The sequence below is a fragment of the Sander lucioperca genome, chromosome 12 (genome assembly GCF_008315115.2).
Source record: "Sander lucioperca isolate FBNREF2018 chromosome 12, SLUC_FBN_1.2, whole genome shotgun sequence".
Taxonomy (NCBI): Eukaryota; Metazoa; Chordata; class Actinopteri; order Perciformes; family Percidae; genus Sander; species Sander lucioperca.
This window is the reverse complement of record NC_050184.1, coordinates 36,278,136-36,302,446: the sequence shown is the minus strand read 5'-3', so window position 1 is coordinate 36,302,446 and position 24,311 is coordinate 36,278,136. Positions and strand designations below refer to the sequence as shown.

General features: G+C 41.9%; 2 protein-coding genes across 3 annotated transcripts; both read right to left on the bottom strand.

The window, feature by feature from the left end:
* Positions 1-412: 412 nt before the first annotated feature.
* kcna2b (potassium voltage-gated channel, shaker-related subfamily, member 2b) lies at positions 413-8,804 on the bottom strand. 2 transcript variants are annotated; one of them, XM_031311421.2, is made up of 3 exons: positions 8,547-8,804; positions 7,628-7,780; positions 413-6,804 (listed from the first exon to the last, which is right to left on the bottom strand). In XM_031311421.2, the coding sequence occupies exon 3, from the start codon at positions 6,691-6,693 to the stop codon at positions 5,191-5,193; it is 1,503 nt and encodes a 500-aa protein (XP_031167281.1). In that variant the 5' UTR covers positions 6,694-6,804; positions 7,628-7,780; positions 8,547-8,804; the 3' UTR covers positions 413-5,190. The 2 variants fall into 2 exon arrangements, with proteins under 2 accessions (XP_031167281.1, XP_031167283.1); XM_031311423.2 differs by lacking the exon at positions 7,628-7,780.
* Positions 8,805-20,692: 11,888 nt separating this feature from the next.
* On the bottom strand, positions 20,693-23,597 carry LOC116058562 (potassium voltage-gated channel subfamily A member 3). The gene has a single exon (XM_031311444.2). It carries the CDS (start codon positions 23,366-23,368, stop codon positions 21,770-21,772), a length of 1,599 nt encoding a protein of 532 aa, XP_031167304.1. The 5' UTR covers positions 23,369-23,597; the 3' UTR covers positions 20,693-21,769.
* Between the last annotated feature and the right edge of the window lie 714 nt (positions 23,598-24,311).

Below are 24,311 nucleotides of genomic sequence, written 5' to 3'. Positions count from 1 at the left end.
ATCAAACAGTAATCAGTGGATCAATACCTATCAGTTATCTGGTATCTAGTATCTAGTATCTAGTATCTAGTAATCAGCATTATACTTCTGCTAATATATGTCTGAGAGGATAATCAGAACACCGACTGTGCATTACTTTGGTGCTTAGCACTGGTGGAGAGGCACAGATGGAGAGAAATGAACACAAGAGAAAATGTGTGGTAAATGAAATATGAGAGGGGCAAATAACGTGGAGGGCAAACAAGATCAAACTCAAGCAGCAGCAATAGGAGTGGAAGGAAAAGACGAGAGGAGAGACAAACCTTTCCAGCTGCGAAGCGAGTGTTAGACTCTACGAAATGGCACTGATATAGACAATGTTTGTACTTGTCCCCCCACTCTACATTGAACCAGGAGTCAAGGGCGTTTTTTCCCCCTTCCTGGTTCTATAAATAGACCACTTTGCTTTCTCAGTAAAACACAGGGAGCATAAGATTCACTTAAGGAAAGAAGCGAGACACAATACCATTGAGGAGTTCAGGGTTGATTCAAATATTCCTTCTGTAATGGACATGAGAGCAGCAGCTCCAGTGATGCTTTCATCATTTTATATGGTATATATGGAACTTTTTGGTTTTCTTTCTCAAGGCTCTATATTTTGCTATAAGAGCACCAACGAAGAATTGGATATGTTACAAATTGTATGGTTCAGTGACTTTGCTATGTTTTCACACAGGAAATACAGTAAGTTGTTGGATTTGATGTAAACATTCACCAATTAAGAGTTTGAGTAATCATTTTCTGCTCAATTCTGTGCATTCTGGACATACATATAAAGTATATTGCTAGGGTGAAAACCATAATAGATAAAATCATATCATTATGAGAAAAACTTTTCTGAATCCACTATAAGAATTGAAAATCTATTTGTCTTTTTGCCTAATCTTCACAAAAGGTCCTTTACATCAAATGAAAAAGACAACAGTAGCTTGACGTTATCATAAACATGTAATTTTTGATATAATCACGAAGACCATTATTATTCATTATAGTTTTATCATTTACAATTATTTTGAATGATGAAAGTATCTATCAATGTTCTCTTTTAATCAGTTTATATTCACTGGAAGTCCTCGTCAAGGGCATGGCAAGTGTACAGATCCATATTTCCTTTGTATTTAATAATGGACAATTTGCTTGTCTTTTTCCTTGAAATGGTAGAAAAAAACTTTTTACAGATGGCTGAATAGAGACCACAAAAGCTAAAGAAAGCTAGTGAAGAAGCTGAGAGTTATCTAAATTCCATACACATTCAGTATTTGTGACTGGCAAAATTGAAGAAGGTCGGGGAAATAGAGTTACAGTAGAGGAGGTGGTTGTTTGGGGGTAAATATGTTTTAATACAGTACAGACAGAATCTATTTTACCAAGGCATGTGCACTTTAGTCAAACCTCAGCCCCTGCACCGTATGAGGCTCAAAGGTGAGCCAACAATAACATTCAAATAGAAAAACATAGTGGAAAAAAAACAAAAACAACAGTTGTTCATACAGTGTCTGATGACACAAATAAGTTAAAGTTCTCATATAAATTATATTTCCTTTTTGATTTCTTAATATACTTCCATTCTTATTCCCTGAAACATATCAAACCTAAGAGATAATTCACCTACTATACAACTTTAGTTTCTTGGATTAATTCAGCAAGCGTACACTTTGATTCCCTGCTACAGGAATCTTTACATGGCAGAAGCTCGTTTTGAAGCTGAAGCTTTAGGCATTTTAAGACATCATTGAAAGCAGCTGTAACTCCTAAATACATTGTTTACATGGCTACTGTATGTGTATTCACCACCAGTGGTGGATTTAAATCCATTCACTTTGTGGCCTTGAAGTTTGATAGAACCACAGGAGTCCGTCCTGGCAGCAGACGTGGCCATCACAGGCAGTGTGTGTACACCAGCTGTATGTGTTCAATTGTCCGGCATGTGTATATGTGTGTGTCAAGTGTCCTCTTGCCTGTAGAGGACAGCAAGGATGTGTTTTCCTTGGTTCAGATGATCCTGATGTGTCGGTTTCTTCAAGAGAGTGTTTTTGTCTTGACAGAGTGTCACTTCAGTAGTGTGTTTGGTAACAAGAAACGACAGAAGTCCAGACGAAGCTTTCATGCCACATAAATTCACATACAGTAGGTGTTCCGGTAAACAAGAACAGTTGAGAAAAATACACATCAGTTTAGACAGCAAAAGAGGGTGTGGGCAGTGTTTATCTTACTTCCATTATTGTATTTTCCTTCCCAACCTTTCCTCTCTTTCCTTCTATTTCCTTTAACCCCCAGTAATTGGCTGATACTGCAGCTTATCTCATAAGTCAACACATGCTCACAGATCTCATCTCTACAGTAATGAGTGTGGCAGGACATTCCTTTCAGTTGTCTTTGTTTATTAACTATATGCATGTGCTGAACATATACACAGGCTGTAAACACTGTGCTAGGATGGAATCGAATATACAGAGCACCATAGTAGCCTGGAGTCAAGAAGAGCAGTGTTTTAGATAACTACTACCACATTGTCTCTGAGCTTCACACTCAGCTTGTGTGCATCTAAAAGCTCTCTATTTCTCACAATCTCTTTGTCTCTCTGTCTGTTTCTCTCTCATTTACACACACACACACACACACACACACACACACACACACACACACACACACAACACTACACACTGAGTGTGATGGACCTATATATCAGAGATAAGCCCACTTAGACAGTCCCTAGGAGCATTATGATACACTTGGCTGGGCAGAAAAAGTCTGAGCGACTGTTTGAATCTGTGCATCTACTGGGCTGGCAGCATATAGTAGCTGTTGTTGTGCTTTCACTATGAGACATGGTTCTGGGTTGTGACTGCAACTGACGATAAAGAAGAAGCAAGCGGGACATTAGTTAATGTCTGAACTGTTGATCATATGTTTAGCTATCCCTGTTCTGAATTCAGTGTGGATTTGGACTCTCCTCTCAAACCTTCCCCGCGTCCTCTCATGAATAAACCTGCTGTTACTTTTTTACTTACATTCGTGGACACACAGCACTTTCTGGGTAAATACTTCACATGGATTTGCGACTCAACAATATTTCAGATAGTAATGGCAAGAAGTAGCATATGCAAAGCATGACACATACTTCTAAGGCAAGACAATTGTCTTTCATACAGTATATTGCACATAGCGGCAGTAGAGATATAGGAATATATTGATGTCAATTTGCTTTTTAAGTATTATTCATACTAATTCATGCTACAATGAATACTAGAAAGGACATGCAGCACTACAATAGCAGAATAGCATCTGTTTAATCAAAAGCTTATGAAGGACACATAGGTCCTGCATTATGTGGGCAAAATGAGCCAATGGAATGATTGTTTAAACTGCATGAGAGAAAAACAAATACTGAGAACCAAATTAATCTCTTTTACAACCCAAGATACGTTATAGGTGGCAGCACATTTGTCTTGGGTGATCTAATAATTGCGCTAGTAACACTTTTAACTTGTTCCAGAGGCAGGCAAAGTTTACTAATTTTGATCAATTGTTAAATATGGGAGATATATGGGAAAGAGGGCATGACAGACTGAAATGATTTATCACTTTGATTAGGTAAGAGCAATCAATAAGTTCATTTTACCTGTATTCCAAATACGCTTTTGCATAAGCAAGCTTACAGTAGGCTTAAACACTGAGATTGCCTCTTGCCACTCATCCAGCAAGGCTGAATAATACAAAGCAGTGCTAGTATGACAAAAGATGGACCTTGAAGGTGTCATAGATTAATTTTACTTGATCACTGAGCTCTTTCTTTGATTGTGGGCCTTTAGAGAAAACTGTCATTTAAAGTTAATACCATAAAAAGCCTTATACACAAAACTAGTTAACTCTGCTGCCATTAACTTGGTTGCAAGTTACCTGACAAAAACAACAAACTAAAATCTCACCCTAGTTTGCTCCTTAATCTCATTTGATTGGAATGCTATGAAGTCAAGAACAGCAACATTTATAACACTTGTTATAAATACTGTACATCTGTTATAGTAGACCAGGGCATCTGAAGAGACACTTAAAGGTAAAGTCAAGAGGATGGAGAAATAGGCACTCACTCAGAACGCTGCAGAGAAAATATTCACTATCTTTCTACATCACGTATCTTAACCATAAAAAATTTAGGTGAGAGGTACACATTCATCATATTACTAAAGAAGCATACATTACACAACACATCAAATGAACACACATCAATAAATAAACATTCACTCTGTTTAGACATTTCTTCTGTCCACCTGCTGGCCTGCATTGGCTAAAAACAAAAGGTCTTGGCGATGGTGTAAATACTGTAAATCCACTTGAACTTCATTGAAGAAAAATGACAGGAGAAAGAGGTGTGCTATGTGGTCCAGAATTACAGCACTGTCATCTACTGTATTTGTTGGTCTCTACCGAAGCCACAAACTAGAACTAGACAATATCTAGTGAGGACCCGGGGAGGAACGCAAGTGCACTCAAGCTTTTGTCTCTGACAGAGAAAGCAACAAATGACCATTTGGCCAGAGAGCATATTAGTATCACTCTCTCTCGCTCTTAGTTGTGCACTTCAGTTTTCCCCTGACAGAACAACTGTGGTCTTGGTGATTTTGTTTTTCTCTTTGGCAGTTAGAGCAGCAGATTAAAGTTGCTCATGATGCTGATAGTGTGACCTGTTTTTAATCACAATAAGTTAAGTTACATTTAATAATAAATGTTAGGCTGATCTAAATTGTTATCGTGCATCTTCTCCCAGCGGCAGTTTGAGCAAGAAGGTAGAAACTAGTGGTCCCTTTATGCTGTTAATATTAGTTATTACTGGTTAGGCTACTATTTGGCTACTGTTGCGAGCAGGATGACTACTGTCACATACGTAGATGAGAAAAAAAAAAAAAATCTCCATGCAGACACTGACAATGTCCTAAATAAGACGGGTGGCAATTCTATGATATGCGCTGATAGCTTCATAGGATGTGCTTGAACATGAGGTCCTCTCGACTGATCTTTTCTCCAAGGTAATCCCACTCATCTGCTCTGGACTCTCATACTGGGTGCCATACGTTGGTCAATACATGGAGTTACACCTTCATCCTCCCGTTACAGACCCCAGCTGAAGTTAACCATCTACAGTAGCTTACATTATACATCTGTACGCATCTTAGTGATGTTAATATAGTTAGTGTTGGACAGGGTGCAGTTTCCTGTTTTCATGCCCTCTGGTCTGAAGTCCTCAGTGCTGTGGTTCACAGCCTCCTGGATCTCCACATAGTCAGATTTACTGAGAGTGGACCCACTGCCGCTCCGACCGCTCTTTTTCAGATCGTCAGCTGAGCTCACTTTAGGAACACTTGGGACATTCAGATACTGTGCCTGTTCCTCGCCCTCTGTCTCTCGGTGGTAGAAGTAGTTGAAGTTTGACACAATGACAGGCACAGGCAGGGCAATAGTCAGCACACCGGCAATGGCGCAGAGAGACCCCACAATCTTTCCTCCAATGGTTGTTGGGACCATGTCTCCATAGCCCACGGTGGTCATGGAAACCACGGCCCACCAAAAGGCCTCAGGGATGCTGCTAAACTGGGATTGTGGCTCGTCTGCTTCTGCAAAGTAGACAGCACTGGAGAAGAGGATGACGCCGATGAACAGGAAGAAGATGAGAAGGCCCAGCTCACGCATACTAGCCTTCAGAGTCTGGCCCAAGATCTGGAGCCCCTTGGAGTGACGTGAGAGTTTAAAGATACGAAATACCCTGACTAAACGAATAACACGGAGAATAGCCAAAGACATAGCCTGCTGGCCTGCCTGGCCGTCCTCTGGCCTCTCTGCTAGCTCTGTTCCCAGGGTGATGAAGTAGGGGATGATTGCCACAATATCAATGATGTTCATGATGTTGCCAAAAAATCCAGCTTTACTGGGACAGGCAAAGAACCTAACTAGGAACTCAAAAGAAAACCAGATGATACAGAGGGTCTCCACGATGAAGAAAGGGTCTTTAAAATATGCCGAGCTGTCATAGGTAGAGGTGGCATTGGACATTGACTGGAATGGAAAATTGTACATCTCCTCATCATCCTTTCGGAAAATTGGCAATGTCTCCAGACAGAAGCTGACAATAGAGATAAGAATCACCATGACAGAGATGATGGCAATGATACGCGCAGGACCTGAGCTTTCTGGATACTCAAACAGCAACCATACTTGTCTCTGAAACTCATTCTCTGGCAGAGGCCGCTCCTCTTCCTTTATGAAACCTTCATCCTCCCTAAAGATTTCCATAGCCTCCTCACCCAATTCATAAAACCGGATCTCCTCAGAAAAAATGTCCAGGGTCACATTAACAGGCCGGCGCAGCCTCCCTCCTGATTGGTAATAATACAGAATAGCATCAAAACTTGGTCGATTTCGATCAAAAAAGTACTCATTCCGGAGAGGATCAAAATACCTCATCCTTTTCTTAGGATCCCCCAGCAGCGTCTCGGGAAACTGGGAGAGGGTCTTGAGCTGCGTCTCAAAGCGCAAGCCTGATATGTTGATGACGACCCTCTCGCAGCACTCATGGTCCAGCTCTGGGTCGTACTGGTCCTGAGGCTGACCCGGATGTGCTGCGGCTTCATCCGTAGGGTCGCTGGTAGCAACCGTCATGCTGGAGGAAGATGGGACCTGCAGGTTTCAGACAGGGTGGGGCCACGGTGGGCCACGAGGAGATAAAGGCTCCACACACTCGTGGGTTCAGGCAGATCCGCCTGCGAAGAGCTACAGGACAGAACAGAAAGCAGAGAAAGACTACAATATTAATGTGATAACCATGTGTTTTGAATGCAATGAGTGAGAAAACTCATGCTTTTCAATTGATTTATTAATTTAGATTTGGAGCATGCATATTCAAAAACTTGTATCCACTGGTATATATTTCTGAACCATTCATTTTGTAAATTGTAACATCTTTCCCCAACTAAAATATTAATTCCCAGAAATGCTATGTTATTTCAAGGCCTTCCTACAAACAGGCAAGATAAGGGCAGTTGAAAATAACAAGCAGGGGGTGGGGGCAGAACCATTTGAGCACATTGGCTCCATCGTGTCTATGTGTATTAGGTTATGACTTCTCCCTCATATGAGTACACTGCAGGATCAATATGCCAGCCAGTAATACTGTATCAGCTCTCACAGGGTGCAATTACAACCAACAAATCTGATTATATGCTGAGTGCTCCATACAATCTCTGAGATGAATTTCCTCTCTCTGTATGTGTAAGGTGACCAACATTCCCTCCCACAGCTGAGAAAAACTCAAGTCTCTGATCAAAGTAATAGTTTATCAGTAAAATGTATTTAAGCATATTTGTCATAGCCAATAGTTGACATAGCCCACTGCATTACTGCAGAGCTGTTTGAACAGTTTACTATATTAGGAGACTAACTGCAAAGGCCACTGCACTAAAGCCATGTATGAAGATGTAGCCTACAGTAGGCCTATTAGATACTGACCACACTATATTACTTCAAAGACACAACCACAGATGTGTAATTTGGTAGTTAAAGCAACAACGTCTGAATAAAAATCAAAACGTCCTACCTATGTGCACTAGTGCTTGTAAGGCTTGTATACAGTGTGTCCTCTGGTGGTAATGCGTAACGGGCCCAGCGTGTTCAGTATTCGGTCAAAAGTCAGCTCCCACGGTTAAAGCAGCTCCTCTCTGCCAGCCATATATCACCCAAAGCTCCGGCTCTTCAGCGGCGCGGGAGTGGAGGTGTATGTGAGAGAGGGGACAAGGCGTGAGAATGCAGGAGTTACCATGCTTTGATGCAACTACAGTAGGCTACAGGTTGAATATGGTGGTGGTGGTGGTGGGGGCTTTGTTGTGGTGAGAATAAAGTGAGCACATCTTAAAATGCTTGGCATCAGCAAAATATGACACCCCCACTTTATAACAATACGCCGCCGCTTGCAACAGCAGCAAAGGTAATCCTCTAGCCCGATATTTGCAGAGACTTGGGGAAGGGAGCGGGGAGGCGCTGCTGTCGGTATTTCTACTCGGTGGCACCCCTGCTTCGGCAGATTTCATCTTAAGCGATATCACCTGTTTGATCTCCAAACAGGTCCGTACTACGCATGAAGGTTTTTGCATATCTGTGCTCGTAAACATGTTATTATATTAATTTATCTCCGCGTAAACCCCACCATCTTTTTTTCTGATTGGGGATACCCATTATGAATACACCAATGATGCACATTCTTTTTTTCATAGATTTGAGACAAAGGCAAAGCAGCCAAGTTCATGCACTGGGATGTTTAAACATGAAATGACAGTGTTGCAGTTGATTGGCAAGCGCGTGTTAGTTTGGAATGGCAGGTGCCAGACATGCTCAAACCATTTGCAGCCCTTCTGTGTGTGGATCATGGACAGCCACAACAGAGCCCATGCACTAAACAATGCAGCATAGCATCCGTCGAACTACAGCATCATTTTAGAATATGGCATGCCGGAATTCACCCTGGTTCTCTTGGTGCACAGACGCATGTATTTTTTATCCAGTTTGTCTCCTCTTAAAATGTGTCTTGGGGTCGTGAGTCCATTCCTTCATATCTTTCCTTCATCCCTTATTTGACTTATCTGTCCAGCGAAGGTGTCATCTCATCACGACAAACTGTTTTTGAGCTGCCGGCTCTTCCCACGTCTCTCATATTTCACCATAATTCACCATAGTTGAGATGCGTGGGCTGCAGTCTGGTATCGCAGCGCATACTAAGCTCCTTGCGCGCCTCGCCCCATCCCTCTGCGCTCCCCCTTCCCGACAATCCCGCTCCCTCACTGCTCCACATTAAAGGAGAAGCATCGCCCACCACAGGGTGGAAACGGTTTTCACCAAAAACATGCGGGTCTCAGGAGAGAACAAAGCATAAAACAACATGTAAAGGTAGAAACTGACAATAAGATGAGGTTCTAGATTTTGCTGAAATGTTTTTGACATCGCAGCTTACGTCTCTGATGTAACTACAACTTACTTGACAACATACATACATGCCCACTCGCAAATCTGGTCAGGCACAAAGATAGAAAGAACATGAATATAAATAATGCAAACAATAGAAGTTTTCTTTAATGACTATCAGAATTTTTTTTTATATATATATAGTAGCGATAATGAGCCAGCAGCTGCAGTACCTGTCCATGTCTGTGATTATTGTTTGAACAGAACCAACAACTGTGAACTATTCTAGCAACCTAAATTAGTAATTGCATCATCATTTTCCTACAGCTTACTGCTCAGTTTGACTGGGTGCACAGGTTTGAATGGCTGCTGGCACTCACCCTATGCCGGATAATCTATATGTGTGCATGTTTGTCTGTGTGCTTTGTTACATTGGTTTGCAGGAAAACACAGTACACTCAAATATTTTGATAGCAATACCCAGAAGTTGAACTCTGGTTAAAATGTTTGTGCTACCTATGAGGTCCTTAATCAGAATACAGGAGGCAGGCTCCTGTACAGTTTGTTGTGTCACTGATTATGCTCTGATCATTTACAGACCTGCAGGCTGTATGATCAGTCCACTAATTACTGCAGGCACACACTCACTCATACAGAGGACCGATGCTCTTAATGCAATCACAAAGTAGATGAAATTCAAGTCCAACAATTATACAGTCAAAAAACTAGTGTCATATAAGTTTTCCTGCAGACACCACTGCTTGAAAGTGGGCCAGGTGAGAAACCCAGCTATGTCTTCAGGCAGAGAGTAAGAATCACACGCACATGAAAGAAAAAGAGACTCCACAGCGCCCTAAAGGAATTCCACATGGTCCCCCCATGTGTTCTTCTTGCTCTGCCGTTTCTATTGCCCAAGGACAGGTTGAACATAATATGCAATCCTTCTCCAATCAAATTGTCAATATACTGATTAAGATGATGACATGGTACCAAGGGGACTGTGGCAGTAGCCCACTCTGCACAGAGCTGACGGCTGAAGGTCTCAGTGAGGAGATATTGACACTTTTACATAAGGATGCTGATTAATGGCAGGGAACTCTAAAATCCTCGTCGTCTGTAAATGTAAATGAAGAGGATCCAATTCTAAATGGAGGGAAGCTAAGAGCCCAATCACCAATATCCAATGCTGGGTGTCAGTAGTGTAATGAGTCATTATCCACCACCATATTCACAACAATCATCTATAACACAATTAAACTAGCGGGATGGGGAAGAGGGCACATAGAGTATGGGATATGGGATTGAGTTTGTTGGGGTTGGGCGAAAGGTGAGTCATATCCTTTGATGACTGTAATGTTTCATTTTATTCTTGCAACTACTTTAAATTTGCAATTGGCATACACTAGTTCACTTCACATTTCAGGTTAGAATTCAGTGTTCATAATCCTAACCACAATCCTTTCTTTAACCTCAACATACTTGTTTTAGTAACCATACCTTACCATAAATTAATGATACCTTAACCATATTATAATTGACCCACAATTTAGCTTGAACCATATCTTTAGCTGCCACCCAGATCTTAGGGGAAAAAAGACAACAAAACAATAAAAAAAACACACTGGCATTGAATGTTTTTCAGATACTATAGAGAAAATATATGTGAACCATTTAAAAGAAATGTTAGTCCAGGGAGAGTTGTAATTAGCCAGAACATATTAAAAACCCACACCTCACACAATAAAGATGACTGCCACAATTTGCGTAAAAACGTTGGACTACTCCTTCTCTGAGTTTTAACTCAATCAAATCTGAACCGAACATTAAACATATATTTAGTTTAAATGTGACTTACGCTTTCTGATGGTATGGTTATACTAAATAAATCCAGTTAGAAATCATAGAAAAAGACACTCCTTACAACTCCAGAACCTGCCTGAAAATCATTATATTCTTCAGTATAAAAGTAATCCACTGATAGTTTACTGTACGGCAATGGGTAGACTGCAAACAGGAATGGCTAACAGCTAAAGTGGCATACTTTTAATGCTTGCAATTTGCCAGAATATAAACAAATATATAGGGTAAGAAAAACGGGGCTCAGGTCGTAGCCCACAGCATAACTAACTGAATCCATAACAACATGCTTCCTGTTTACCAAATAAAAGTATCACAAAAATAATAAAAGGAGTGACAGATTCCATTCATATATATATATTAAGTATATATGAGGTTGTTTGGGGTCCTTAGTATTAGACTTTGAAAATGTTTAGTATTAGTGAAAATACAAAGTTTTTATATTACTGGCTAACAGTTAAACCAGAGTTTTGAGGGCCATTAATCCTCCAACCATTTTGGATCCTCTATTCTGTCTCCAGTTCCCTCTCACTTTCAGGTTGTGCCAAGTCTCAGCAGAATGGGACCATTGATTCTGTTTTGTGTTCAGCTGAGCAGACCAGATGGAACCTTGTAGAGAAACTTAAGAATGCTTTCCAAATGACCCCCCGTTTTATTTGGCAATTTGTGATTGTTTCCTCTCGTGCCAGCTGGTGCACCGTAGTGGCTGGACAGGGGCCCTGGCTGAGGTGGAGCCCCAAAATGTCTATACAGAACTGTGAATGAAATAATGACAGTTATAACAACAGGAAAGTGTGTGCACAGAACCCATTATTCCCATGACAAAAGCACATTCAATTAATTTACTCAGAGAATAAATGAGTTTTTGATCCGTTATATATTCAGCCCTTTCCATGCAATCCCACACAAATAGCGCTGAGATATATTGTGAGATGATCAGCATATTTGTGTGTCATTGTGTGATTCAGCAGACCTGCACACCTAAAATCTCCACCCTTTTCTATGCAGCAGAACATGTGGAAGTGAGAGAGAGAGACAGAGGAAGGCGTTCTAACTTATGACAGCAGACTGCAAGGGAGGAGCTCTGTCCTGGATGTCCTCTGCTGGTGCTGCAGCAGGTGATCACTTACTTACAATGTAATAGGGGTTGGGGAAAAAAATCGAAAATCGTTTGTATCGTAATCTTTTAGCAACAATTTTTACAATTGATTATTTTCCCTAGAATTGATATTTTTTTACCTATGATTCACCCGAATATGTTTTGTTTATACAGTAACGCTGATGGCGACTACATCATATCCGTTTCCAGCAAAACAGAGCAGAAAATGCAGAAAATACATATTATGTACTTCTTTACAAATGACTCAGTCAGACAGACTGACTGACTGATATGTGATGTGGTTTCTTTTTAGAAAACAATTAGTTTTTAGAAATGTCTCATGATATATTGTCTCTAGAAGTGTATTAATTGAATTCTGTTGTTGTTAAAGAAGGAAAAGAAAACCACAATACTCAATACTTCTAGAATCGCAATAAATGAAAATCGCAATACAAATTGAATTGGCACCCATGTATCGTGAAAGAATCGAATTGGGACAAAAGCATATCGTCCCAGCCCTACAACGCATACACAGATGTAATATGTCCATGCACTCACCACCAGAACACGTTCACACACTGACACACACAATTAGACAAAGTGACTCCATGCTTTTTTATAGCCCCCATAAACTTTAACTTGGCTCCTTTGTCTCTGTTACTATTCCTGAATTATTGAATGACATCTCCACATGCCACCTAACCTTTTATATTTATGTGAACACATGGAAATCCTTCTATTCCTACTTAATTATTGCATGTAGGCATCAAAATAACACTCCCCAACAGGCATTCTCCTCTATGACTGGGATCCCCCTATATTTAGAGATTGACCTTGGAAGTTCTCTACCTGCCAGTTGAGAGCAGCCAGGCTGATGATTGCCAATGCTTTCATGGTGAGACATGTCCTCACCTTTGGAGTTGAGTACTCAACTATTGATTCTGGATGTGGTTTCACTTTCTGTTGTTCTCAAAGCCTTTGAAAACAAAGAAAGATCAATGAGCTGATCTGATCTGGAGGTGTGGCTTAGCTAAGAGAGTAAACCTGGGAGTATATTCATGATTTCTGCATGAGTAGGTATGCACAGCTGAAAATGTGTGCCATACACCGAGATCTCTTTTACAATGAGGCTTGGCAGAAACGTTCATTGAATGTGAAGTGACAGTATGGAATTTTCCCCCAACAAATGTTTTCTTCGCACACTGCAAGAAGCAGTTAAGTGCTGCCTGTCTAGTCAGTTCAATCAAATCAACAGTTAATGTATAAGAGCCACAGTCTGTTACTTTTCTGTCTGTAGTGTATGTGTGTGTCTCTTTCTTATGTGACAGGGACTTGTGCTTACACTATGTCAGATCCAGCATACATCCCTCAAGAAAGGCAGCACTTGACCCCAGAGCAATGATGGTGAAGGGACCGGAGGGTGCACAGGAAAAGGTTGGAATAATGTCAGGAGGAAGAGAACATATTTGTCACAAAGTAGAGGATTGGTAGAACAGCAAGTAAGGAGATGAACATAGTCAGCAGGAAATGTATTCAGAAATGTGCAGAAAATGAAAATGAAGGGTAGGGACAGAACAATAGAGGTGGAGAGGATAGCCAATAAAGGTCACAGTGACAGAGTGATGAGTCATCCAGTAGAGCGCAGTCTCTCTCTCTCTCTCTCTCTCTCTCTCTCTCTCTCTCTCTCTCCCTCTCTCTCTCTCTCTCTCTCTCACACACTATCACCCTCTTCACCATCTGTCTGTTTTGACAGCAAAAACTGAGATGACTGGCAGCACATCACCCCTACCAACAGCTAGAAAACAAATCTAATGTGTCTTAACATCTGGGTATGAATATGATAATGCTTTGAATGTTTTTGTATGTGTACATAATCACACTCATGTGTTTGAGTGGTTACATGCGTATGTCTGAGATTGTTTTGTTTTGTGTGTTTGCATAAAGAACATAATTGTGTCAGAATAGGGTGTCCCACCTTATCTCCTGCACTGAAACGGAACCGGATCAGCCAATCAGCATCCAGTAATAATCAGAGTTTTTTTGTGGAAGCACTAGCAACAGCATCATCACCCTTAGCAACCATCCTTCCCATCTGCCAATGACACGGCTCTGATACTGAACATGAAAATATCACACAACTAAAAGTCACTAAGACAAATGCACTGTAGGTGGCAGGTGGAAGTTCAATATTATGTATTTTATGTCATGTTATGTATGTTAGAATCATTTATAATCATTAGTGTGCTTATTTCAAAAGGTCTTTTTTTTGGGGGGGGGGGCTTTTCCACCTTTAATTTTGACAGGATAGCTAGGTGAGAAAGGGGAGAGAGAGAGAGGGATGACATGCAGGAAATCGTCACAAGTCAGAATCGAACCCTGGACCTCTGCGATGAGGCATAAACCTCTCAGTATATGTGCGCCTGCTCTACCCACTGATCCTACCCGGCCACTATAATCAATATTTTAACAATAAAAATACATGAAATAACAATGTATAAAAAATGTGATGATGTGAAAGTGGTCCCTCACCAGAATATGCAGCTTCCCTTGGCTTTACTGTTTTGGTTCACACAGCGTTGTTTTCGGCTCGGCTCAGCACTAATGGCAGACAGTCACAATTAGCAAACAGCTGTAGAACAAAGTGGAGCATTTAGCAGCTAAAGAGCCTGATATTTTTCTAAGCAATTGGTAGAGACCAAAAACAGACATAAAAGAGAGTGAATATTGCCGTGCATGAGACAAACACGACAAATAATAAAATTGTTGCTCCTTCCTGGATGTGTAGATAGGCAACTGTTTGCCATATCAACTTGAAAGGTAATATGTGCAACAAGGCAGGCCTGCTTGGTTCTTTCGGGGAATGATTGGGGAACATGTTTACGGCATTTACTATCTAAATGGGACGTTTTGGGACAGATTTTGGGGATTGCTATGGACGAAGTACAAACGGCGATACACTGGTAAGAGCAAATTACATTTAACCATGTATTTAGCTAATGTAAATAGCTCACATATTGTATTGTGTGAACAGTTAACTTCATTTAATATTGTATGTGACGTTTTCTTTAGCAGGGTGCAAAACAAGTTCCTTCCCGAGACCATTTTGCAGAGCCACCGTCGCTGTGTACGAAGCTTAGCGCCGTCCAAGACGATTGTGATTGGTTTAAAGAAATGCAAACAACCCAGAGCGTTTTTTTTTTTTTCTCCAATCCCATAATGTATGTGGGATTTTAGCCAGACCTTACTCTACAGCGCTGTGGAGATAGGTCTGGCAATGCGAGACTTTGAGGTTTAAAGACATTCCATCTTCCTAAAGATGTTGGAATATCCTTTAATCATAGCCGTTGCTGGCATTCAGCCCTGTAATCCTGTAAGTTGTTTGTGTGTGCATACAGTCTGATGTTGGCGCATGAATGGGTTATGTTGGCATTGTTTTAACTGTCCAAATGGAGTCCCTGCACGTTTAGACCCAATCTGCCAGTGGGGCAAAACAATGATCCTTTGCCAGAGACTCACACTCATATACAGTACCTCTTAACACACACACAGATCCACAAAATGACACTCTGCCAACTCTCACCCTTCTCAGAACCCATGTCCACATAAACGCTGATGATACTATTACAGACAGCTTAAGAGGATCCCTTCGATGCACCTATTGAGAACTGAATCTGTTCTATATGGCCTTTCTCTTCATCTCGCCGACAACCCTCCCTTGTTGCTATGGAGATTTCCTAGTGTAGCGCCATGGCTGGTGGTGAGCTTTGATGACATCATAGGTATTTCTATGATCTCAAAGGCAGATGTATCTTTCACTAACATTTTTAGTAAGAAAGCCAGAGAAAGAAAATGAGCCAGACATAGAAAGACTTTAAAGGGGATAATAATTGTCCATAATCGTGCTGTACTAATATACATTGGAAGTATTTAGTCTAGAACTATCACATTTTCAAAATGCAAAGGTAAAAGAAAGGAAAGTGGATACACAATAGCCTCGAGAGATGGCTCGAGGCTATTCAGTTATTTGCGAGCTGGTGGGCTCACAGGAGCAATAAAGCACACTTGCTCATACACAGGATGACAGCATGATGGCTGTAAACCTCTGTTAGAATGTTAATATTTACCTCCTGTGGCACAGAGATTATATGAAGTTTTCCACTGGACTCATACACAGTTCAGTTCTCATTAAGGCTAAGCCGTGCAGTTCAGGGAGCAGCCAAATGTGTGGAAATAAATGTTCTCTTAAAATAGGGAATCACCATCTCTTTTCCAAGCCATATATAAATCCCTGGTGATGTTGCAGTTCTTAAATCTGTCAGACAGAATAGTGTCTTATCCTTCTATTGCATTGATGTTTACAAATAGACGAAGTATACTCACATAAAGAATTGGCCCAGTCACCCTGTTACAGAGGGGTTGCCTGTTCTGTCTGTTCAGCACAGCCACATGGAGGCTTCTGTTGTACAAGTCTGTTTTTCTGTAACCAGCCGTCTAAAGGGCTGCGAGCCAAACGCTGTTGTTCACTACCTAAAGACTGTCACTGTGGTTGGCTCTGCATAGGAACATTTATTAAACAGTGCCATTTCATGTGTGTCAACAGCATATTTTTGGATTTTAATGCCCCCATTAATTAATGAAATTAGAGCAGCATTGAACGATTACACCATCAAAAATGTCACTTTTTTATCATTCACAGAATCACATTTTTATGTTAGATAATGAAATACAAATTGAATAGGTTGCTAATACTAAACAACACAATATCGGAGAGGATGATTAACTGTACAGAAACATCCACACAGTTGTTTCAAATGTCTCTATTCATGACACAATCAAAACATACTGTACGCACACATAATAGGTAATAAGGTCTATAATTAGACAGATATTGTCTGACATAAATGAGTACCATTCTCTCAGTAATTAAGTGAAAACAGACTGCTGCTCCTCTCAAATAAAGACAGTACAACTCATAATCTCTTTATATGGGTCATGTTTAAGACAGCACAGAATAACACAACACAAATACTGGCATACACAGCCTTCCCCTGACATTATTCTGCCCCATCCCAAAAAAACACCAGTGCACTCTGGGATAAAAGAGAGCCAGGCACCGTTTACATTGTGTGTGCGTGTCTGTGTTTGTGTGTACGTGCATACCTCTGTATTGTTCTCCATTTGTAGGTCAGGGGTAGGGTTGGGTACCGAAATGCAGTGCCAATAGGGCACCGGTTCCGACGTAAACGGTAGTAACGAGATCGAATTTTTCAGAAGCATCGCTGCACGGGGCGCTACGTTACCGTTAGCTAGTAGCTGGATTAAACACAATGGTTAAAATGCTGACAACTAACGTTAAACAGTGTTAAGTGTGACTGTATTTCCCTGTAGAGGATTCCAACACCGGGACGTAACAGTCTGACTGCAGCTGCTGTTGTCGGAAAAACAACACAGACACTCAAGTTTACTTGAAACTCGCCAGCCTTGTGGTGCATTTTAAGTTATTGTAAAATACCCTTTTCCCATCTGGTGCTTGTTTTTGTCATTTAACAGCAATTTACTGGTGAAATACGTCATTGCTATAAGTTATTGTCATTACATTATTAATCAATCATTTAATTTTGACAATATGGCCTTAGCAATAAACAAGCTGTTCTTTAATGTCGCCAACTGTCGTTTTGCGCTCCTTTTTTAAAAAATATTTTATATTATATACATTATAAATACATATTATATATATTTCGATTCAGGCACTGGTTCAGGCACCGGCACCGTTTTAAAAGTATAGTTTTAGCACCGGTATCGGAAAAAATCCAAACGATACCCAACCCTAGTCAGGGGAAAGGCTGCAACCAGCACACGTACGTAGGTGTTTCACATATTAGCAATACAGAGCACGCAGAGCTAAGCAAAGGCGTATGGCTAACAGTCTTTGATTTGTATCACAGTTTCATATCAGCAAATCAGGGTTGGCCTTAGTTTTTGCCACTTTTAATATCATTTCCCAGCAATATGGATACAGAATGTAGAAATCTGTGTAAAGTCCAGGAATTAAATGTGCTTTGCAAAATTGCTGGCTGTTTCCTGAATCTGTCCTTTTGAAGTTTAAAGCAGTATGGAGAAATGTCAGAGTCCATAACAGTTCCAGTTAAATTCTGCTACTGCCGGAATCACTTTTGATCCTGTGATGGTTCCACTCACAATGTGTTAACTCCAGAAGAGAAGCCGTCATAAAGGCAACTGCAACTACAAAACTGTACTTGGAATATGTTATACATCTGTTTGTTGTCATTCTTGCGATTGCATTTTGTTGCATTTTGGATTGAGTGGTGTTCCATTGGAGGGGGAAAACTGGTACAGTAGGCACATAGTCCAGGTTAAAGGACACCAGTCAGCAGGAGGAGGGTAAGGGAAGAAAAAATGATCCAGTGGGAGTTCTGTCTCAATTCTTAACTTTGGCCAATCTGACCCAACGGGAAGACCAGAGTTCTTGCGCCCCTAAAAAGAAAAAAGGGTCACTGTAGGTTAATTGGTAATCTATACAGCTCTAAAATAAAAAATAAAAACTTTCCAAGTCATTATCAGTGAATGTTAGTTGAAGTTCACAAATGTCATATTTACTCTTCTTATCAAATGGAGTCTGTTTACCTATGGGAAGCAGTATAATTGGGGTCGTCAGGAGGTCTGTGCAGACAAATGGAACAACTTTCACCTGAGAGAGAGAGAGAGAGAGAGAGAGAGAGAGAGAGAGAGAGAGAGGAGGAAAAGCAAAATTGTTTAGCCACACAGCGTAGCCATACCCATCACACAGCTCGGTGGTCTTATTCAAAACGAAAGGCTGCTCCTCTTCTCCCTGCTGTCTCATTACCACTCGTGCAAAACTCAAACTGTAAACACTGTCAGTTGAGGAGAGGAGATGAGGAGGAGAGGAGAATGCAACTTTGTGATAAGAGAGACAGTCCTGTAACAAAAAGGGAAACATTTCTCTAAAACTGTCCCCACCAAATTTCTCATTAATCCATCTTTGAATGAAGCCGATGTGCATCCTAACTGCTCACTTACTGCAATGTACCCTGTCTACATTGTAGCAAACTTAAATAAAGAGGAGTGGGGGAAACACAGAGCGAGCTGCCGAGATGCACATTAGCAGAGGTGGACAGAATAAGAATTGGAAAGACGAGCGTGCATGGTACAGTACTTTATTATGTCCGTGTTTTTGTCTCTAACAATCCATCCTGCCCGTGAGAATAGATTCCAGACTGACCAATCCAGTTAAAAAATAAATATTACTGATCAATAGAGCAGTGTTTCTCCTTACTGGAGTTTTTATGTGAACTGAGAAACGAGCAGGACATTTAACTGATGACCAATATGGAGGTCTTCACTGAAAATATATGAAGTCAAGGTCAGGGGTCAAAACGGAAAGGAATAATCAATTAAGAGGTCATTCATTCTGTGGGACCTCCCACTTTGCCTTTAGGGTAAGCCAGCTGATGAGACTGCCCTAATTATCACTCAACCATGACTGGAGAGGTATACATAGTATTAGTACAACCACACACACAAGCACACATGTAAGTGCACACACAGTCACACTAAATATATGCAGAACATGGCTGCTTGATATATTCCCCATCCTGCCTTTTTAAAATTTTATTTCCCTCTCACCCTCGTCTCCGTTTGAGTTAGAGTAATCACAGACAGGGAGGACAGTGGACATAAATCTAGACATAAATCTGCACGGGTAGCAGTGCAGCACTTTCGAAGACAAGAATGTGGTACAGAAAATAAAGGCAAGCTATGGGCTTATACCGTAGCCAAAATTATTTCCAATAAGCCTTAAAATCCAAATTCACACAATGATTCTGCAATATAAACCAATTGTTATAAGAATGAAAGTAATAACTTGCTGTTTTTCAAAATACATAATATTCCCACCCCCACACAGGAAAACAATCTCCAACAGCACAGAATGTATTTAACAATACTGGTGTCAAACCAGCAGCTCTCTTTGCTCTTGTGGTCTGGTATCTCATGGCTGTTTGGCCTCTGTGTCTCTTTGCTATCAATGGCAAAATAAGACACAAAGCAGGTGAGCCACCTGTTCTGTTGGCAGGACATATTGGCCACCAGGGGGCAGCAGTGAGACAGGCTGGGTGGGTATGCTGTTTTGTGCCCATTTAATAGACAAAGTCAGCTGAAGGTTAAAGACAACCTGGACTGCAGGAGCATCACCCCTACTTAACTAAATAGGAAAACCTTCAAACTCAGGCTGAAGGTCTAAATGACCTGCAACTCGTGAGACATCAGTATATTGTTAGGCATTAATAAGAACTATGGCAAAAAAAAACACCACCTCTCACTTACATTATGTTGTGATATTAACAATAAAACTCTGTAAGAATGGTAAGGATCAGTTTTGAGCTGCAAGTATTAATAGAGATGTAATTTCAATAAGGTACCACTGTCTAGATTGAACTGACCTGTCTATAAAACACAAAGAGTAAAAAATAAACACATTGGTTTCATGGCTAGAGGTAAAGGGATAGTTCATAAAGAGACAGGGGCATGACTGTCCTCAGAACTTACCAGTGGTATCAGTGGGAGAACAGCAGCCTCTGCTGAGGGCACGCAGTAGCGCACTCTGGACAGCCAGACACAATGATGTGCTCCCAGCCCATTCATTATTCCTCACGCGCTGCCTCTCCTTCCGCTTCCCTCAGTTGGGCACCTCTCTGAGTTGTACCTGGTTCGTTTTTTTGGAGGCAGTCCATGGTGGCAATTTGTAAACAGACCTTCTTACTCTAATTTGTTTTTGTGTCAATGCTAAAGTCACTAAGTGAGCTTGATGACTGGCGATAGTGACGCTGCATTGTTTTGTTTGGGCTTGTATTTTAGGCAAAATACAAAATAGTCTTATTAGATACTGAAGACACGCTTTTTAGATGATAATCTTCAATATAGCTTCCAATCCATCTGGGGGGGGGGGGGGTTACTGTGGAAACAAGGATGCCATGGCAACGGTGACTGGGGTTACCGAAGAAACGACCGTCGCCATGGCGACTGGCTATATTTGAGGCATCCAAAGAGAAGCACGTTCCATATTTGATCGCTTTTGTTTGCGTCTTGCACCGATAATGAGACACTGACAGTCGGCGGGCCCCTGGGTTTATATGGTGACGTTTACTCATTAAATTGCCTACTGGGACAATTCATATTAAGGAATTATAGGGGATTATTTTAAAGACAGCAGCATTTGGACTAGACTTTAACGCACAATAAAATGTATATCACAGAACGGTCTAATTGAGATAATATATGCAGAACTGTGTTTTTCAGACATTAGCCTACATGTGTTTAAACACACACACATTTAAATGACTCTGAATAGTATAGGCTACATAGGCTATGACTGACGAATCACGACTCATAACGCATGTTAATACAATGTGAGTGCTTCATCAAGTAGCATACAGTTGTACTTTCACAGTTATAAAGCTTATAATACTACCTGTTGTGATAATATTTTGACTATTGCACGATGTACAATAGGTCAATTCCCTTACTCAGAGAAGAATAGTAATCCTAATAGCTACTTTAAGAGCTTTTTCTCTCCAAGCGCGAAAGGAAAACATATAGAATTATGAATTCAGATCACCCAAATGAAAAATCCGGATTCTTTGAATGGAGCACAAAGCAGCGTCTCTGAACAGACAGGGCTTGCTTTCTTTCTTCATCTGATTTGCTTCCACACGCTGCAGCGCAACGACAGAAGCAGCTGTGTTTACACACCGCCCCTTTCTGTGTTCAGGATCATGACTCCAAAATTGGCTACACGTCAGTGAAAATCTTTTTGTTTATATTCACGCAATTCTGCGAGTTGTTTTGCGTGGTGGTGGGGAAGTTGGGCTGCTGTTTGAAAGCGCTGTTGATCCCGTGCTCCTCTATCACCATATACTCGCTCTTGCTGATTGAGGAAGAGGAGCGAGTGTTCCTCAGCTCCTCTGTGTCTGCTAGAGGCTGACAGCTGCCCACGTGCAGGTACTGTGCCTGCTCCTCGCCCTCCGTCTCTCTGTGATAGAAGTAGTTGAAATTGGAGACGATGACAGGCACAGGCAGGGCAATGGTCAGCACACCAGCGATGGCGCACAAAGACCCCACAATCTTTCCCCCTATTGTCACGGGATGCATGTCCCCATAGCCCACGGTGGTCATGGTGACAACAGCCCACCAGAATGCGTCCGGGATGCTGGTGAAACCCGAATCTGGGTCATCTGCCTCAGCAAAGTAGACAGCACTGGAGAAAAGTATGACACCGATGAACAAAAAGAAGATAAGCAGGCCCAGCTCACGCATACTGGCCTTCAGGGTCTGTCCTAAAATCTGAAGCCCTTTGGAGTGACGCGAGAGTTTGAAGATACGAAATACCCGAACAAGCCTAATTACGCGCAGAATGGCTAATGACATGGCCTGCTGTCCGTTTCCCTGCCTCTCTGCCAGCTCTGTGCCCAAGGTGATGAAATAGGGAATGATGGCCACAATGTCAATAATGTTCATAATGTTTTTGGAGAACGTGGCTTTACTCGGGCATGCAAAGAAGCGCACCAGCAGCTCGAAGGAGAACCAGACGATACACAACGTCTCCACCACAAAGAACGGGTCAGAGAAGGGGCTGGTGAAATACGGGAGCGTGCCATTAATCACAGGTTCAATGGTGATCGGATCCCTGTTGTCGTCCCTGAACTCCGGCAATGTCTCTAAGCAGAAGATGACAATGGAGATGAGAATGACCAGGACAGATACTATCGCTATGCCCCGTGCGGGACCCGAGCTTTCTGGGTATTCAAAAAGCAGCCACACCTGTCTTTGAAATTCATTCTCTGGCAACGGCCGCTCCTCCTCCTTTATGAAGCCCTCATCCTCCCTGAATTTCTCCATAGCCTCCTCACCCAGCTCATAGAATCGGATCTCCTCAGAGAAAATGTCAATGGGCACATTTACGGGTCGTCTGATGCGCCCGCCAGACTGGTAGTAATACAGAATAGCATCAAAGCTGGGTCGGTTTCGATCGAAAAAGTACTCATTCCTGAGAGGATCAAAGTACCTCATCCTCTTCTTGGGGTCCCCCAGGAGCGTCTCTGGAAATTGGGAGAGAGTTTTGAGCTGGGTCTCGAAGCGTAACCCTGAAATGTTGATGACGACCCTCTCGCAGCATTCTTGGTCCGGTTCATATCGGTCCAGGGAGTGGTGGCCCGGGAGAGCCGCCGACTCTTCCAGCATGTTGTCACACGCCACAACCGTCATCACGTCGGCTTCTTCTGTCTCGGTGTATCCGTGGTTTACCAGGTTGTCGCTCCGGGTTTTGGTTGCGCTCGGCGGGGGTGATTGCAGGAGGCTGAGGTGGTCGTCCATGCGCGGTTGAAGAGGCATTCAGGAGCGGCCACCTCGCCCCCTCCGCGAACCCCGGTCAACCACAGCCGCCACCACAGCCTCTTCTCCTCCTCCGTCTCTGTCTCTGTCTCTCTCTCTCTCTCTCTCTTCCTGAGCTTCACTACTGTTGCTGTTCCCGCCCACGAGGAAAGATTTGGGTTTATAAGCAGGGCATTCACCCGCCCACAACAGGGACGACAGGGAAAGGTACCCAGACCCTGTCCTCCGCCAATAGCAGGACGCAGATATAAACGGGAAGCAACAGACGGGCGTCATTCAACACTATCGTTTGGGCGTGCCCGCCTCCCTCTGTCCCTCTCTCCGTCTTGTAGACACGCGTGTGCGCGCACACACACACACACACACACACACACACACACACACACACACACACACACACACACACACACACACACACACACACACACACACACACACACACACACACACACTCTCTCTCTCCTTTTCAAACAAGGTCAATTGCCCACAGATAGGACATTTTCAAATAGGCTACTCATATAATTAGAGCCGAATTCTTTTCCAGGACATTCTTAAAAAAACAGCAGTACCCTTTGTTATATCTTCGTCCAAGAAACGGGTGTGCCATGGTAAAATGCATCTGGAAATTGAATAACGTACTTAATTCTGCCGTTGTTAGTTTCTTAGTTATGCACAAACAAATGATGGTTGGAATGACATCTGGAATCTTTAGTAGGCTATAATTGATGCTTAAGTGGCGGTGGTACAGTACGCGTTAGTGAAGTGGAGCAAGGAGGGCTGGGAAAGAGAGGAGAGAGGTCGAACAGGTCGATGTGATAGAATGAAATATGTTGTTCAAGTAAAATAATACCAAAAATGTCGTGTATACTACACGACATTTAAAAACAAGTACTATAATCTCAAGAAATAATGAACATGACATAATGGGACACACACAATCCTA